The sequence below is a fragment of the Cebus imitator genome, unplaced genomic scaffold (genome assembly GCF_001604975.1).
Source record: "Cebus imitator isolate Cc_AM_T3 unplaced genomic scaffold, Cebus_imitator-1.0 Scaffold77, whole genome shotgun sequence".
In the NCBI taxonomy this organism is placed as follows: domain Eukaryota; kingdom Metazoa; phylum Chordata; class Mammalia; order Primates; family Cebidae; genus Cebus; species Cebus imitator.
In genome coordinates, this window is record NW_016107392.1 from 5,847,887 (window position 1) to 5,866,334 (window position 18,448).

The following is an 18,448-nucleotide window of genomic DNA, read 5'->3' on the forward strand; positions in this document are numbered from 1 at the left end:
CCAACATGGTGAAACCCTGCCTCTACTAAAAAAAAAAAAACAAATTAGCTGGGTGTGGCATCAGGCACCTGTAATCCCCGCTACTTTGGGCAGGGAGGGAAAATCCCTGGAACTGGTGAGGCAGAGGCTGCAGTGAGCCATGATCATGCTACTGCACTCTATCCTGGGCAATAGAGACTCTGTCTCAAAAAAAAAAAGAAAAAAGAAAACTGATGAATAGCCAATCATTTAAAAAAATTATGTGAATGAGTCATTTGAGTACTTACCTCCTTCAACAATCTAACAGAAACTTCCGGACTAAACCTAGACATTTTTTCAACATCTGCAGTAATTGAACTTGAAGTCCAGATATTATTTCCTGTTCCCTATTCCAACAATAATTGGTTTAGATACTCATTTAATGCAGATTTAAGTAACACTAACTTAACCATGAGGGAACAAGACTGTTTTTATGAAGGCATAAGTCACATCTCATTAAATTGACATTTAAAAAATGCTTTCTTGCAAAGTGTTTTTTTGAAATAGAGTCTCACTCTGTCAACAGGCTGGAGTGCAGTGGTTCAATCTCAGCTCACTGCAACCTCCGCCTCCTGGGTTCAAGCGACTCTCCTGCCTCAGTCTCCTGAGTAGCTGGGATTACAGGTGCCCGCCACCATGCCCGGCTAATTTTTGTATTTTTAATAAAGACAGGATTTCGTTATGTAGGCCAGGATGGTCTCCAACTCCTGGGCTCAAGTGATCTGCTCAGTTTGGACTCCCAGAGTGTTGGGATTACAGGCGTGAGGAACTGTGCCCAGCCTATTTAATTAATAAATTTGTTCTGATTTCATATTCTGATTTCAAATTTCATATTTACTTATATGCATAAATTATTTATAAGCTCCTTAAGCTTATTGAGAAAGGGATTTTCTTTAGAACAGGAAGAACAAAATTAAAAGGTGGAGTGAACATTTCTCAATTTTAAGAAACACTGTTCTACTAAGTTTTCCTTCTTCCTTAGGTTAGATTAAATTGGATTTGTTACCTGAAGCCAATAAAATTATAATTAATACACTATCTCTAGAGTTGTGAGAAATAGATGCAAACCATAAAGTACAATGGATTGAGATATTTACTACACAGAGGGGTGTGTGTGTGTGTGTGTGTATGTGTGTGTGTGTGTGTGTGTGTGTTGTGAGATAAGGTCTCCTCTGTTACGCAGGCTGGAGTGCAGTGGCACCATCACAGCTCACTGCAACCTCGAACTCTGGACTCAAAGGATCCTCCTGCCTCCGTTTCCTAAGTACAAGTACCTGGCTAATTTTTTACTTTCTTGTAGAGATGGGGCAGTGTTGGTGAATGAGAGGGTGGTACTACCTTGTTGCTCCAGCTGGTCTAGAACTCCTGGTCTCAAGCCATCCTCCTGCCTTGGCCTTCTCAAGCACTGGGTTACATGCCCAGCCAAAGTAGATTCCTAAGCAATGCTTTTTAAGTAATCAACTGGGAGAGATGAAATAAGACAATGACATATAACATTTTCATAGTCCCAAGATTTGGCTCAATAGCTATATGGGTAACTGCTATGATTCGAATGTGTCCCACAGTTCATGTGTTGTAAACTTAATCCCCAATCTGTAAAAGCATAAAATGGGCTAAGACAGTAATTCTGTCTCAAAAAAAAAAAGAAAGAAAGAAAAAGAAACACAGTGGAACTCTGTCTGTACAAAAAATAAGCAAAATTAGTTGAGTGTGGTAATGCAGGCCCATGACCAGCTATCGGGAGGATGGCTTGAGTCCAGGAGGTCAAGGCTGCAGTGAGCCAAGATTGCACCACTGCACTCCAGCCTGGATGACAGATGAGACCCTGTCTCAAAAAACAAACAAAAACTGTAGGGGGGAAAACCCCATCAGTGCCGAGGCAGGAGTCAGAAGCTTCAGCCTATTCCCATATAAATAATGAAGAAGAAAATAACTAGAGATATAACCATAGCAGTTATTCATAGGTGATCTTAGTTATTCATAGGTGATCTTAGTTATTCATAGGTGATCTTAGTTCTTTTATTAATGCCTTTCGGGTCGTGAAGTGTGAACGTGGGGTGACATTGTGAAAGGACCCTAAGGCAACACACTTTAAGCCCTCTGTCACCCCTGTGTAAGGGCTGCTGGCGGGGCACCTTGGCTGAGCAGCAGCACCAGCTCTGGGGAAGCGCCTGCTGTTTAGCCAGCTAGGGAAGAAGTCCACGACAGCGGAGACATCTCCCCCCCTGGAGAAGTTAAGAGAAAACTCTGCAGGCCGGGCGTGGTGGCTCACGCCTGCAATCCAAGCACTTTGGAGGCCAAGGTGGGTAGATCACCTGAGGTCGGGAGTTCAAGACCAGCCTGACCAACATGGTAAAACCCCGTCTTTAAAAACAAAACAAAAAAAAAAAAGAAAAAGAGAACTCCGCTCCAAGCTCTTGCGGTGGACCTGATGCTGTCAGGTAGGCCCGCAGACATCCCGGGGCTTAATTGTCTCTATGTGACGCTGTGCTTCAGTGGTCCCATTCCATGTCCACTCTCATGTTCCGCTTCTCACCTCGTTCCCTTTTTCTTAGAAGAAATAATCAGTGAAAGTAATATAAATCTTAATGTCTTTGTTCTTTCTTGACAAGTATGGAAAAGTGCAGATGCATTATGCTCCTTACCTCATCTGGGCTACCTGAAATTCTTGAGCCCTGCCTATATGACATGTGATGGACTTCACCCTATCACTGACCACCAATGCCACGCCCTACCTACCCTGCCCTCAGCTTTGTACTCAATAAAAGTCAGAGCATCCAGGCACTTGGGGCCACTGCCAGACTCTGTGCTTTGGTTGGCAGTAGACCCCCGGGCCCAAACTCTCTTTTCTCTATCTCTGTGTCCTGTGTCTTTTATTTCTACAGTTTCCTGTCTCCACATCAGCAGAAAGAGGCTCACAGGACCCTGTAGTGCTGGACCTTACAAAACAAAACAAAACCCTCAAAAAACAATGTTTAGAGCTAAGACATACTGTATTAAACAACAGAAAACTATCTGCTGAATACATATTGTATAAAAGAACAGAAAACTATCTGCTGATTGAGTACAATCCCTGTTAAAATGTACGCTTTGAAGAGACCCCTAAGCAGGCTTTGTGTGAGCCACATGGCTGTTTATTCACCTGGGTGCAGATGGGCTGAGGCCAAAAAGGGCTTAAGCAAAGGGCGTGGGATAGGAGTTGGTTTTATAGGTTGGGGCAAAGTTTTTTGGGGGGGGACAGGGGTGTTACGGAGTAAGATCAGTTACAGTGGTGGGGGTAGGGGCAAGGAATATGCATTACCATAAATTCAGTTACAATGGCGGATGGGGTAAAGAGTAAGAGTAGCTAAAGATGGTAGGGTGGGGCAGAGGGATATTCACGGAGCAAGAACAGTTAAGACGGCAGGGTGGGGTGAGCCATCTTAAGGCGGGGGGGAAGCTCCGCTGGGTTATCAGGGATAATGGCGAACGCAGGCCAGGGGTGGGGGGTGATCAGCCGAGGTAGACAGGACTTCAGACTTTCTGGGTCCAGACTTGCACGTGGAGGCCTAACAATCCCGAATCACATTTATGTAATAAGCAAAAACAGAGTACCTGCGTAGGTCTACAAATGTGTGAGTGTATACACAGAAAGAGAACTAAAACTATATCAAACTCTGTGTGTGTGTGTGAGTGCACGCGCGCACGCATGCATGTGCCTGTGTGTGTGCATGTGTGTTTGAGTTGGAATTTCACTCTTGTTGCCCAGGCTGGAGTACAATGGTGACTTCTTGGCCCACTGCAACCTCTACCTCCTGGGTTCAAGCAATTCTTCTGCCTCAGCTTCTCAAGTAGCTAGGATTACAGGCACCTGCCACCATGCCAAGCTAATTTTTCTATTTTTAGTAGAGACAGGTTTTCATCATGTTGTCCAAGCTGGTCTCAAACTCCTGACCTCAGGTGATCCACCCACTTTGGCCTCCTAAAGTGCTGGAATTACAGGCATGAGCCACTGCGCCTGGCTGTACCCATTATTTTTACATTAGAATTGAATTTAAAGACAGTAGAGTTACTGCCTTAGTCCATTTTATGCTTCTGTAAGAGAATACCACAGACTGGATAATTTATAATGAACAGAAATTTATTAGGTTCATGGTTCTGGAGGCTCAGAACCTTGTCAGCCCTTTCTGCTGATGTGGAGACAAGAAACTGTAGAAATAAGACACAAGACACAGAAATAAAGAGAGTTTGGGCCCAGGGGTCTACTGCCAACCAAAGCATGGAGTCTGGCAGTGGCCCTGAGTGCCTGGACGCTTTGACTTTTATTGAGTTCAAAGCTGGGGGCAGGTTAGGTAGGGCAGGTTAGGTAGGGCAGGGTAGGTAGGGCATGGTAGGTGTCAGCCACCATGCCCAGCCTATATCAAGCTGTTAATAGTCTTTTTTTTTTTTTTTTTTTTTGAGATGGGGTCTTATTTTGACACCCAGGCTGGAGTGCAGTGGTGTGATCTTGGCTCACTGCAGCCTAGACTTCCTGGACTCAAGCAATCCTCCTACCTCTGCCTCCTGAGTAGCTGGGACCATAGGCATGTGCCACCACGCCTGGCTAATTTGTGTGTGTGTGTGATGGAGTTTCACTCTTGTTGCCCAGGCTGGAGTGCAATGGCTCCATCTCCACTCGCCACAACCTCCGCCTCCTGGGTTCAAGTGATTCTCCTGCCTCAGCCTTCCAAGTAGCTAGGATTATAGTCACTTGCCACCACGCCCTGCTAATTTTGCATTTTTAGTAGAGACAGGGTTTCTCCATTTTAGTCAGGCTAGTCTAGAACTCCTGACCTCAGGTGATCCACCCACCTCAGCCTCCCAAAGTGCTGGGATTATAGGCATGAGCCACAGTGCCCAGCCATTTTTGTATTTCTATAGAGGTGGGATTTCACCATGTTCCCCAGGCTGGTCTGGAACTTTTGACCTCAAGCATTCTGTCTGCCTCAGCCTCCCAAAGTGCTGGGATTACTGGCATGAGCCACTGAGCCTAGCCATCAAACTGCTAATAGTCTTTTGAAGAGAAGAATAAGATTGGGGAAAGGGTGAAGTGGAAAATTTCACTTTTTCTTTATATTGCTCTATTTAAGATTACACAATAAAGATGTACTCATTATTCTTTTTTTTTTTTTTTTTTAGACAGAGTCTTGCTCTGTCACCCAGGCTGGAGTACAGTGGCATGATCTTGGCTTACCTCAATCTCTGCCTCCTGGGTGGGTTCAAGTGATTCTTCTGCCTCAGCCTCCCCAGTAGCTGGGACTACAGGTGCGCACCACCACGCCCAGTTAATTTTTAAATTTTAAGTAGACATGGGGTTTCACCATATTGGCCAGGCTGGTCTTGAACTCCAGACCTTGTGATCCACCCGCCTTGGCCTCCCAAAGTGATGAGATTACAGGCATGAGCCACTGCACCTGGCTGTACTTATTATTTTTAACATCAGAATTGAATTTAAAGACAGTATTGGGGAAGCTGAGGCTGCAGTGAGCTGTGTTCATGCCACTGCACTCCAGCCTTGGCGACAGAGTGAGATCCTGTCTCAAAAAAAAAGGAAAAAGAAAAAAAGGGACCGGGCATGGTGGCTCACACTGGTAGTCCCAGCACTTTAGGAGGCCGAGGTGGGTGGATCACTTGAAGTCTGTAGAGACTATCCTGGCCAACATGGTGAAACCCTGTCTCAGCCAAAAATAAAAAAAATTAGCCAGGTGTGGTGATGGGCATCTGTAATCCCAGCTACTTGGGAGGCTGAAGCATGAGAATCGCATGAACCCAGAAGGTAGAGGTTGCAGTGAGCCAGGATCGCGCCACTGTGCTCCAGTCTCAGCAACAGAGGGAGGAACGGAAGGAGGGAGGGAGGGAAGAAGGGAGGGAAGGAGGGAAGGAAGGAGGGAAGGAGGGAAGGACGGAAGGACGGAAGGACGGAAGGAGGTAGGGAAGGAAGGAAGGAAGGGAGGAAGGGAGGGAGGGAGTGAGGGGAGGGAAGGAAAGAAGGAAGGGCTCCACTGACTTTAATCTCCCTGAGGAATTTGTTCATAGGACACTGTTCTGGTTTCTCCATTCAGATATTGCTCCTTATAATCAGGAGTTCTCGGCTGGGTGAAGGGCTCACTCCCGTAATCTCAGCACTTCGGCAGGCTGAGGCAAGAGGATTGCTTGAGACCAAGACTGCAAGACCCCGTCGCTACTAAAAATTTAAAAATTAGTAGTGCGGTGGCGCCACCTTGTGGTCCCAGCTACTCAGCTAGGAGGTCTTTCCAGTCTGAGACAGAGTAAACCTTGTCTCAAAAAAACAAAAAACAGGGTTCTTTTTTTAAAACTTCTATCAACCTGGTGGAGCTTATGGACACTTTTTCAGAATGATGTTTTGTTTTTGTTTTGAGACTCGGAGTCTCACTGTGTCGCCCAGGCTGGAGTGCAGTGGTACCATCTTGACTCACTGCCTCCTCTGCCTACCAGGTTCAAGCAATTCCCTGCCTCAGCCTCCCAAGTAGCTGGGATTACAGGCGCCCACCACTACGCCTGGCTATTTTTTTGTATTTTTAGTAGGGACAGGGTTTCACCATGTTGGCCAGGCTTGTCTTGAACCGCCGACCTCGTGATCCACCTGCCTCAGCCTCCCAAGTAGTTGGGATTACAGGTGCCTACCACTACCCCTGGCTATTTTTTGTGTTTTTAGTAGAGACAGGGTTTCACCATGTTGGCCAGGCTGGTCTTGAACTGCCGACCTCGTGATCCACCTGCCTCAGCCTCCCAAAGTGCTGGAATTACAGGCTTGAGCCACCGCACCCAGCCTCCAGAAAAATGTTTTTAACGCATAAAATAAGATGTGTAGGATTACAAAGGAAATGAATTATATTGAAATATAGATATCAAAATATTAAAATAATTAAATTTGTAATCTAGTAAATTTTTTTTGAGTCAGGGTCTCACTCTTGTCTAGGCTGGAGTGCAGCACAGCAATCACGGTTCACTGCAGCCTCAACCTCCTGGGCTCAGGTTATCCTCCCATCTCAGCTGCCCAAGTAGCTGAGACTACAAGCATGAGCCACGACAACTAGTTAATTTCTGTGATTTTTATAGAGACAGGGTTTCGTCATGTTGTCCAGGCTGGTGTCAAACTCCTGGGCTCAAGCAATCTGCTCACCTCAGCCTCCCAAAGTGCTGGCATCACAGGAGTAAGCCACAGCACCCAGCTGTGATATAGTAATTGATGTGCCTCTGTAACACATTAAATAACAAGTCAAGCCCAGGCACAGTGGCTTATGCCTGTAATCCCAGCACTTTGGGAGGCCTAGGCGGGCGGATCACCTGAGGTCAGGAGTTCGAGACTAGCCTGGCCAAGAGACCAATAACCCATCTCTACTAAAATACAAAAATTACCTGGGTATGGGGGCACACACCTGTAATCCCAGCTACTCGGAAGGCTGAGGCAGCAGAATTGCTTGAGCCTGAGGGGCGGAGGTTGCAGTGAGCCAAGATTACACCATTGCACTCCAGCCTGGGCAACCAGAGCAACACTCCATCTCAGAGGATGAGTTCCTGGAAAATCTAAAGTAACTGGAAGACCATGAAAAGAGGAAGAAATGATGACCCCTGTGGGACCTACTTAACTTTGAGACATTCTCTATTGTTCCTTATTCCCGCCCTAATTGATAAGGCCATTGGAATTTGGAACTGACCTTGGTCAACCTCCTGACTCCACACCCTACGACCCCTCCCAGGTTGCAAACTACGGCCACCTCTCAGCTTGCAAAAAACCACCCTAAACTATAACTTTCCACTGCCCACCCCAAACCTATAAAACCAGCTCCTAGCCCACTGCCCTTTGCTGACTCCCTTTTCGGACTCAGCCCGCTGGCACCCAGGTGAATAAACAGCCATGTTGCTCTCACAAAGCCTGTTTGGTGGTCTTTCCATTCAGGGAGCACATGTTTTAACAGGAAGATTCTGTATAGATTTCTTCCCTATAATCTCATCCATCTCAGCTCCAGCACCCCATTGTCTCAGAAGAATGTGCAAACTAAATTAGGTTCTCCTATTACAATGTTGGTACATCCTTGGAGCACTTGTAATCATAATTTTGAAACCATAGGAAAACGTATTTGATATCTAACTCCACCAAGATCTACAGCTCCTTTGCTCACTACTGTCATTGCTAGTGCCTACAATCAATAGGACACTTTCGGTTGGGCGCGGTAACGTACGCCTGTAATCCCAGCACTTTGGGAGGCCGAGGCAGCGGATCGCCTAAGGTCAGGAGTTCGAGATCAGCCTGGCCAACATGGTGAAATCCTGTCTCTACTAAAAATACAAAAAAAAGATTGCTGGGCGTGGTGGCGCGTGCTTGTAATCCCAGCTACTTGGGAGGCCGAGGGAGGAGAATCACTTGAACCCGGGAGGAGGTGGTTGCAGTAAGCCGAGGAGATCGTGCCACTGCACCCCAGCCTGGGCGAAAGGCGACAAGAGCGAAACTCTGTCAAAAAAAAAAAAAAGACACTTTCAATAAATATTTTTTGGACAAAGGAAGGAAGGTCAATAGTGTCAAATGCCACAGACTTCTAAATCCACCCATAACACAGTTTCCAACAAGGATTCTAAATTATTTGTTCTCAATTACCATTTCCTTGCTTGTCAAAAGATGCAACTAGTGTAAGTTAGTATTACTTGAAAACTAAGTTGGGCCCCTCATCCCTGCGGAATTTGGAGAGACAGCGTTCTAAAAACCTCATAAACTAAATATGCTAGTTGATAAAGGAAACGACTAATCAAGAGTGTCCTAAACACTACAGCCCTCCTTAAACAAGGTAGCTCTAAGAGTCTAACACGGTCAGGGAGGCGGGGGTCCGGCGATTACACTTTCCCCGCCAGGCGGCCTCCTGAGGCGGATATTAGCCGCCCAGGACGGAAGTTCCGGAGCTTTCAAACCCTCGGGGAAGCAACACGGCAGCGGACCAAGATGGCGGCGCCCAGTGAGGGACTGGCTTTTGCCACGGGGGTTGAAAAGAATTGGGGTGCAGTAGTTCGCTCCCCAGAAGGAACCCCCCAGAAAATCCGGCAGCTGATAGATGAGGGGATTGCCCTGGAAGAGGGAGGCGTGGACGCGTGAGTTCATGAGTTAACCCTGGGTCCGGCGTTGGAAAAGTGGAGAAGGCTTGGGAAACACAGGCCTGGAGAGGGGGTAGCGGGTAGGGAAGGTCCCCCTCGGTCGGCGACTCGGGCAGTGGGGGCTGACTTCTCAGGATCTGAAAGATACTGGGATTACTATGTTTGATTGGCTTTGATCTTCCTCTCGGGATGTATTGGATTCATAATCATAGCCGAAATTTTGTCATCGGACATTATTTTTGCAAGGAAAAAAAGAGGACCGTTAACTGAATGAGTGCACCTGACTTCTTTCACTTGGAGATTCTTAACCTTTTTTTTGTGCCGTGGACCTCTTTGGCTGTCTGGAGACGCTTATGAACTCAGAATATTTGTAAATGCTTAAAGTAAATTACATAGGACTGTAAAGGAAACCAGTTAGATTGGAATGTTGTTATCAAGATAGTAAAAGAAAAAAGTTATGCAGTAACATATTAAAGAGTTCATAATGTCTAGTAGTATGTCTAGTCAACCATAATTTTGAAGTAGAGTTGAGCACAAAGCTATCTGAAAATGTGCAACCACCATAATGTGAGAACGTTTTTTCCATTGGTGGCAAATTAACTGGTACTGCTAATACTACTATGGTATTTTTACCTTCGTTCACAATTGAAGAAAATGCTAAATCTTGTCATTTAGAGAGAAATAAATGTCATTTTTACCCATCCAAGTTTATGGATGCTGTGATTTTTTTTTCCCCTAAGAACCACACCCCCTTGAGGCTCTCTATGAATCTCTGAGAGTCTTAGAAATAATTTCTTTTTTTTTTTTTTTTGAGACGAAGTTTCACTCTTGTTTACTAGGCTGGAGTGTAATGGCGCAATCTCAGCTCACCACAACCTCTTCCCCAGGTTCAGGGGTTTCGCCAGCCTCAGCCTCCCGAGTAGCTGGGATTACAGGCATGCACCACCACGCCTGGGTAATTTTGTATTTTTAGTAGAGACAGGATTTCACCATGTTGGTCAGGCTGATCTCTCCAGTTCCTGACCTGAGGTGATCCGCCCTCCTTGGCACCCCAAAGTTCTGGGATTATAGGTGTGAGCCACCGCACACGGCCAGAATTTATTTCTTTGGAGCTATAATCGTTGATGTAATCCTATTTTTATTAAAACAATTCTCGCCTTTCAGCACTTCCCCAGGTACTGCTGAAATGCCTTCCACTGAAAATGAGATAATTGCTTTGCTGACTTTTTTTCTCCTTGATTTTTTTTTTCATGAAATCTCCTGAAGATCTTTCCTTTATATGAATTTTTCTAATTGGTCGTTTTTTTTTTTGAAGGAGTGGGTATCAAAGGTCTCTCCAGGTGGAAATATAAAAATTGTTTTTTCTGCTGTTAACAGATTTCTGAAGAGATTCAAATTGTATAATGCATATCTGAAGCCTTGAGTCTTATTTTCTATTCACTAAAGTTATGCAAAATACTTGTGGAGAACAGTGAGTGAGTAAGAATAGTTTGCTAGGATTAGTGGAGCCCTGTAGAGGTAGAAATTGATTGAAATTAGGTATGGCTAAACTGTAAAGAGCTTTGAATGCCAGACTGAAAAATTTGGGTTTTATTTATTAAGTATTATAAAACCATTGAAAATAATAAGCTAAAGAATGACATGAGTAAAATGATTTTTAGGAAGCTTAAAATCCAGTATTGGCGTGATTTATGACACGACGCATAGAGAAGCTAGATGGAAAATATTTAAGCAAAGGGATACTATGAAAGGCTTACCAACAGTTTTGCCACTTTGTGTTAGGAAGGACACGTCTGCCACATCCCAGTCAGTTAATGGATCACCCCAAGTGGAACAATCTTCATTGGAATCTACAAGCAAAGAAGCCTTCTTTAGCAGAGTGGAAACATTTTCTATATCCTTTTTTAGTTCATGTGAATTGCACTTTCTACAATTTTAGTTATCAAAGGATAACTAAAATTCCTCCGTGGTATTACACATTCCTCCAAGGTATTACTCCAAGGTTTTTAAAATTTTTCAAGGTTTAAATTTAAGAATCAAATCCTTATTTCTGGTGGTCCTGGTATAAGAATAAGCAGAAAAAAAAAAAAAAAAGAATCAAATATTGCTAAGAAATTGTATAGGAAACTCAACATCCTAATATGTTATCCCTCGAAGGGACAATTGAGATTATCTAACCTTTTCTTTTTACCGAAGAAAACACTAAGAGCCTGAGAAAAGAAGAAATAACAACTAATACTTGTACATAGTATGTTTTCACATATATTATCACATTTGATCTTGACCTTAAACCTATGAAAAAAGCATTATTATTATACTTGTTTTACAGAAGAGCAAACAGTTTGGGGCAGGTTATATGACTTGCCCAAGATGAACCTTTTAGCAAATGGCAGATCCAAGATTATAACCTAATGTTTTTTAGATTATTAGAGACTACACTACTATATTATCTCTTTCTAGATTTTCCTTTGTGTATTAGCTACCTGTTGCTGCATAGCAAATTGCCCTAAATCTTAGTGATCTTAAAACAGCAAACATTTTTTATCTCATAATTTCTTGGGTCAGGAATCCAGGCATGGCTTAGCTGAGTCCTCTGGCTCAGGGTCTTTCACAGGCTGCAATTAAGGTTGGTCAGGGCACTGTCATTTCAAGGCTCAACTAGGAAATGGTCCACTTCCAAACTGTTATGTGATTGTTGACAAGATTAATTTACTGGTGTCTGTCGGACTGAGGGCTTCAGTTCTATACTGGCCATTGGCCAGAGATGCCCCTCCCCACTTGGTTTCTTGCTACATGGGCCTCTCTAAAGGAAAGTTCACAACTTGGAAGCCGGCTTCCATCAGAGTGAGCAAGCGAGAGAACAAGATATAAACCAGCCTCATTTTGTGATCTAATCTCAGAAGTGACATCCCATCACTTTTGTCATATTTTATGCATTAGAAGCAAGTCGCTAGGCCAGGCTATACTCAAGAGGAGCAGATAACACCAGGGCATGAATATAAGGAGGCAGGGATCTTTGGAGCCACCTTAAAAGCTGCTTACATCATCTTGCTTTGACAGAAGTCTTACTTTATATGTATGTGTATTTATATATATTTATATATGTGTGTGTGTGTGTGTGTGTGTGTGTGTGTATATATATATATATATATATTTTTTTTTTTTTTTTTTTTTTTTTAGTAGAGGTGGAGTTTCACCATATTGGTCGGCTGGTCTCGAACTCCTGACCTCATGATCTGCCCACCTCAGCCTCCCAAAGTGCTGGGATTACAGGCATGAGCTGCCAAACCTGACCCTGAATTTCTGTCTTATAAATTATTAACAAGGTCTTGACCTAGGAATCAAAAATTAACAAAATCTCAGAACTTAAGACCATGAAATAAGCCAAATCACCCACCATTTTTTGATAAAGAAACTAAATACTGGCCGGCGCAGTGGCTCACACCTGTAATCCTAGCACTTTGGGTGGCCAAGGTGGGTAGATCACCTGAAGTCAGGAGTTTGAGACCAGCCTGGTCGGCTGGGTTGAGACCCCATCTCTACTAAAAATACAAAATTAGCTGGGTGTGGTGATATGCACCTGTAATCCCAGCTACTTGGGAGGCTGAAGCAGGAGAATCACTTGAACCTGGGAGGCAGAGGTTGCAGTGAGCACTCCAACCTGGGCAGCAGAGCAAGACACTGTCTCTTGTGAAAAAAAAAAAAAAGAAAGAAACTAGGCTGAGCACAGTGGCTCACGCCTGTAATCCTAGCACTTTGGGAGGCCGAGGTAGGCAGATCACGAGGTCAGAAGATTGAGACCATCCTGGCTAAGACAGTGAATTTTAGTCTTTACTAAAAATACAAAAAATTCACAGGGCATAGTGGCACGTGCCTGTAGTCCCAGCTACTCGGGCAGCTGAGGCAGGAGAATCACTTGAACCCGGGAGGCAGAGGTTGCAGTGAGTTGAGATCGTGCCACTGTACTCCAGCCTGGGTGATAGAGTGAAACTCCATCTAAAAAAAAAAAAAAACAAAAATAGAAACTAATACTGGAATGTTGGTCAAATAAAAAAGTAAGCACATGCTGGTTATCACATTGCATATTTCAAGAAGAGACGTTAAGCATTAGGTCATAAGTTTATTTACAAACATACCCAGTGTGCTCTATGCCTGAGTTCAAGAATTTAATCCATTGTTTTGTTTTTCTTCAACTTTTATTTTTAGTTCTGGGGTACACGTGTAGGATGTGAAGGTTTGTTATATAGGTAAACGTGTGCCATGGTGGTTTGCTACACAGATCAATCCATCGACTAGGTATTAAGCCCAGCATCCATCAGCTATTCTTCCTCGTGCTCTTCCTCCCCCTATCCCCACCCCCTCCAGTCCCCAGTGTATGTTGTTCCCCCATGTGTCCATCTGTTCTCATCATTCAGCTCCTACTTATAAGCGAGAACATGTGTTTGATTTTCTGTTCCTTGTGTGTTTGCTGAACTAGCTTCTAGCTCTATCCATGTCCCTGCAAAGGACATGATCTAATTCCTTTTATGGTTGCACAGTATCAAAGAAGTTGTGAACTCAAACATCCATCTTAAACAGTTGATGTCTTGTTTTTTTTTTTTTTTTTTGAGATGGAGTTTCACTCTTGTCACCCAGGCTAGAGTGCACTGGTGTGATCTTGGTTCACTGCAACCTCTGCCTCCTGGGTTCAAGTGATTTTCCTGCCTCAGCCTCCTGAGTAGCTGGGATTACAGGCTCCCACCACTACACCTGGCTAGTTTTTGTGTTTTTAGTAGAGACAGGATTTCACCATGTTGGCCAGACTGGTCTCCAACTCCTGACCTCAGGTGATCCACCTGCCTCAACTTCCCCAAAGTGTTGGGATTACAGGCGTGAGCCACCACACCTGGCCCAGTTGATGACTTTTTTTTTTTTTTTAAATAAGAGATGGGGTCTTGCTATATTGCCCAGGCTGGAGTGCAGTGGCTATTCACAGGCACAATCCCATTACTGCTCAGCACAGGAGTTTTGACCTGCTCCGTTTCCAACCTGGGCTGATTCACCCCTCCTTAGGCAATCTGGTGGTTCCCCGCTCCCAGGAGGTTACCATATTGATGCTGAACTTAGTGCGGACACCTGATCAGCATAGCGCACTACAGCCCAGAACTCCTGGGCTCAAGTGATCCTTTCACTTCAGCCTCCCAAGTAGCTGGGAGTACAGGCAACTGCCACTGCGCCTGGCAGTTGATGTCTTATAAAGAAAAGTATAGCAAATCAGATCCAAAGTACAAGTCATCATAATTAGTAAATGCCAATTGTTTTCACTGAAAATGTCAAATTTTCTGGGCTGTCATTTTGGCTCCTGTAGACCATAGAGGTTGTGAAGCTGAGGATACTCTAGCCCAACATGGCTAACATAGTACTGATGGGTAGCTCTGTGAAAGGAGCAGAGACTGAAAGCGGAAGAAATGTGGTACCACCCCAAGTCCTCTGTTTTTCACTATTTTGTTCCCTGTATGCAAGGACAGAAAGACCTAGATGCTAGTTTTTTAAAGTGATTTAAAATTTTTTTTAAATTACAGACTTACAGAAAGGTTGCAGAGGTTACAGAGAACCTTTTTTCCCTGAGCTATTTGAAAGTAAGCCACCAAAGTGATGTCTTATTACTCCCAAATACTTCCTATTAACAAGAACTTTGTCCTACATAACCAGAATGCAACCATCAAAATCAGGAAGTTGACATTGATAAGTTCCTACCCTCTAATCCTCAGATGCCAGTTTTTTCATCAGTTGTACTAATAACATTCTTTATAGCTGAAGGATCCAGTTGAGAATCATATACTGCATTTAGTTGTCGTGTTGCTATAGTCTCCTTTGATCTGGAATATTTCCTCAGTTTTTCCTTGAATTTCATGATCTTGATACAACAGACCAGTTATGTTGTAGAGTGTACGTCAATGATGTTTGATGTTTCTTAGTTATTAGATTCAGGTTATGCAGGAGTGTCGTGAAGCGATAATGTGTTCTCATTGCATTCTGTCAGGTGACACATGATTTCTATTTATCCCTTTATGGTGATGATCACTTGATTAAGGGAGTGTCTGGCATTTCCATTGTAAAATAACTCCTTCCTCCTTTGTGAATAAAAAGTACTTTGTGGGGAGTTTCTTTGAAACTACGTAAATATTCCATTCCTTGTCAGACTTTAGGTAATTGATTTATTTGTAGCAACATAGACTCATAATAGGTTATAACTCATAACTATTATTATATATTTTGATGCTCCAGTTGTTCCTTATTTAGTCAGTGACATCCCCCTCAGGTTGGCCTTTTGACATATCCCATAACCCATGACCTCTTTATTGCTTTCAGGAACAAGTTGTTCTAGGCTTATCTTCTTGTCCCATCCCTGGAATCAGCCAATTCTACAAGGATGCTTGACTCATATTCAGTGGAGAATGTTATTTAAAAGATAAGATCTGAACTCGGCGTGGTGGCACACCTGTAATCCCAGCACTTTGGGAAGCCTAGGTGGGAGAATTGCTTGAGCCCAGGAGAGAGACCAGCCTGGGCAACATAGCAAGATCCTGTCTCTATATGAATGAATGAATGAATGAATGAATGAATGAATGAATGCATGCATGCATGCATGCCAAGATCTGGGTGCAGGGAGAACTCACAGCTACTGGGATACCACTGTTCTCAGACCCTCTCAGAGGAAAAAGCTAGAGAATATATATGTTTATGTATACACATACACACATTCACATATGTACACACATACATCAAAATTTACATCCATTTATCTCTATATTTTAGAAAACGATGAGTTCCTTCTGGCATCTCCAGTTGCAATTGTACATCACAGGATTCATTCAAGTTTTCTCCTTTTCCATATTTGTCCCTCCCTTATTCAACACTGTGAAACATAATTTCTATTATCCTTGATATATTTACTACTTTGTAGTAAATATATGTGCTTCATCTCCCATTTCTGCCGTGCTGCCATCCTTTCTTGCATGGATCTCTCATCATCTCATTTAGGCCCTAACACTCCACACTTGGCTGCCGTAAGCGAATGCCTGTTACATACCACTTGGGTTCTGACACCCTGTGCTGAGATGACTCTTCCCAGCCTCTTGACTCAGACATCTTCCTTGTTCACCACCTAATGGCTTTAAAACTAAATTGCTCAGGAAAGGGCAGGTATTTTAACCATCTTTCTACCTTTGTTTCTTGCATTAAATCTTGATTTTGATACAGTATTTAGATCAATTTCCTTTTTGCTCATTGGCTATAAATTGATCATCATTTTGGTTATGATGATTATTTAACTGTTACTTTTATTCTACATAATCATGGCTCCTTTGATATTTATATCTAAATTTTGTTTTACAGTCTTCATACTTCCTTTGCTGATATTGGAATGTTTTTCAGATTCCTATATCCCTTTATAAAAATGTAAAACTTTCCTGCATCTTCTTTCATATTTTATCATTTTTTTTTCAACTGTGCTTTGTAAAGTAAGAGCTCTTCAGGTAGATTTTTTTTTTTTTTTTTTTTTTTTTTTTTTTTTAAGGCAGAATCTTGCTTTGTTGTCCAGGCTAGAGTGCAGTGGCACCATCTCAGCTCACTACAATCTCTGCCTCCTGAGTTAAAATGTTTCTCCTGCCTCAGCCTCCCAAATAGCTTGGATTACAGGCACATCCCACCATGCCCAGCTAATTTTTATATTTTTGGTAGAGATGGGGTTTCACCATGTTAGCCAGGCTGGTCTCAAACTCCTGACATCAAGTGATCTGCCTGTCTCAGCCTCCCAAAGTCCTGGGGTCACCGCACCCGGCCCAGGTAGAATATTAAAAACTGAGGCTGGGTGAGGTGGCTCTCGCCTGTAATCCCAGCACTGTGGGAGGCCAAGGAGGGCCTCAGGCATTTGAGTTCAGTCACTTAAGACCAGCCTGGCCAACATGGTAAAACCATTCCTCTAGTAAAAATACAAAAATTAGTGGGGCATGGTGGCCCATGCCTATAAGCCTACCTCAGAGGCTGAGGCAAGAGAATTGCTTGAACCCAGGAGCTGGAGGTTGCAGTGGGCCGAGATTGTGGCATTTGCACTTTAGCCTGGGCTACAGAGCAAGACTCCATCTCAAAAAAAAAAAAAAAAAAAAAAAAAAAAAAAAAAAAAAAAAAAAAAAAAAAAAAAAAACTAAAAAAAATTGAGCATTTACTATTAAGGAGCAATAAATGTTTTAGGATACCTTTCCAAATATATACTTACAGATGCTTTTAGCTATTTGAAACACATTATCGCACATCCCCATTGATACTGGCAATCAAATTTTGGAGGGATAATTTTACTGCCTTTATTCCTTGGAAAGTAAAAATGGATGTGGTACAATAGGAGAGCATAGGCGAGTGGCAGAAAATATTTCTGTGTTTGACTTTGACCGTCTCTTACTGTTTAGGCCTACCCCAGTACTTTCACTAATGTCATTAAGTTCGTAGTGTGTCAGATTAAGTGAAAATTAGTGGAGCCTATATTCTACCAGATGACCAGTAATAAACTTTTTTCTTTTTTTGAGACAGGGTCTTACTCTGTTGTCCAGGCTAGAGGGCAGTGGTGTGATCATAGCTTACTGTGGCCTCAATCTCCTGGGCTCAAGCCATCCTCCTCCCTCAGCCTCTCAATTAGCTAAGACTACAGGTGTGCACCACCACATCCTGCTAATTTTTTTGATTTTCAGTAGAGATGTCTCACTGTATTGCCCAGGCTGATCTTGAACTCCTGAGTTCAAGCAATCCTCCCACTTCAGTCTCCCAGTGTGCTGAGATTACAGGCATTTGCCACTGTGCCTGGCCAATAAACATTTTAAACACACAAAATACATAGGGCTTCTTCAAGAATAAGTTAATAACTTTTCCCCTCCACTTACTACTTAAATGACCTTCGTCATTCTGTAAAGTATGTGCCTGTGCATTAAAAATAATTTTTCTGGGGAGGGAGGGCAGGCACAAAGAAAAAAAAAAAAGAAAAAAAATAGTTTTGCTTAGTTTGGTGCAGTGGCTTACGCCTGTGATCCCAGCACTTTGAGAGGCTGAGGTGGGTAGATCATGAAGTTGGGAGATTGAGACCATCCTGGCCAACATGGCGAAACCCCGTCTATACTGAAAATACAAACCTTAGCTGGACGTGGTGGCTCGTGCCTGTAATTCCAGCTATTCGGGAGGCTGAAGCAGGAGAATCACTTGAACCTGGGAATCGGAGGTTGCAGTGAGCTGAGATCCCACCACTACATTCCAGCCTGGCAACAGAGTGAGACTCTGTCTC

At 43.4% G+C, this 18,448-nt stretch overlaps 1 protein-coding gene across 1 annotated transcript in view; it reads left to right on the plus strand.

The window, feature by feature from the left end:
- The first annotated feature begins 8,957 nt into the window (after positions 1-8,957).
- ZC3HC1 (zinc finger C3HC-type containing 1) overlaps positions 8,958-18,448 on the plus strand; it is a 27,273-nt gene continuing 17,782 nt past the window's right edge. Inside the window, exons 1-2 of the mRNA XM_037740018.1 lie at positions 8,958-9,138; positions 10,924-11,079. Of these exons, the coding sequence (XP_037595946.1) occupies positions 8,993-9,138; positions 10,924-11,079 (302 nt within the window). The 5' untranslated portion in view covers positions 8,958-8,992. The remainder of the gene's footprint in view (positions 9,139-10,923; positions 11,080-18,448) is intronic.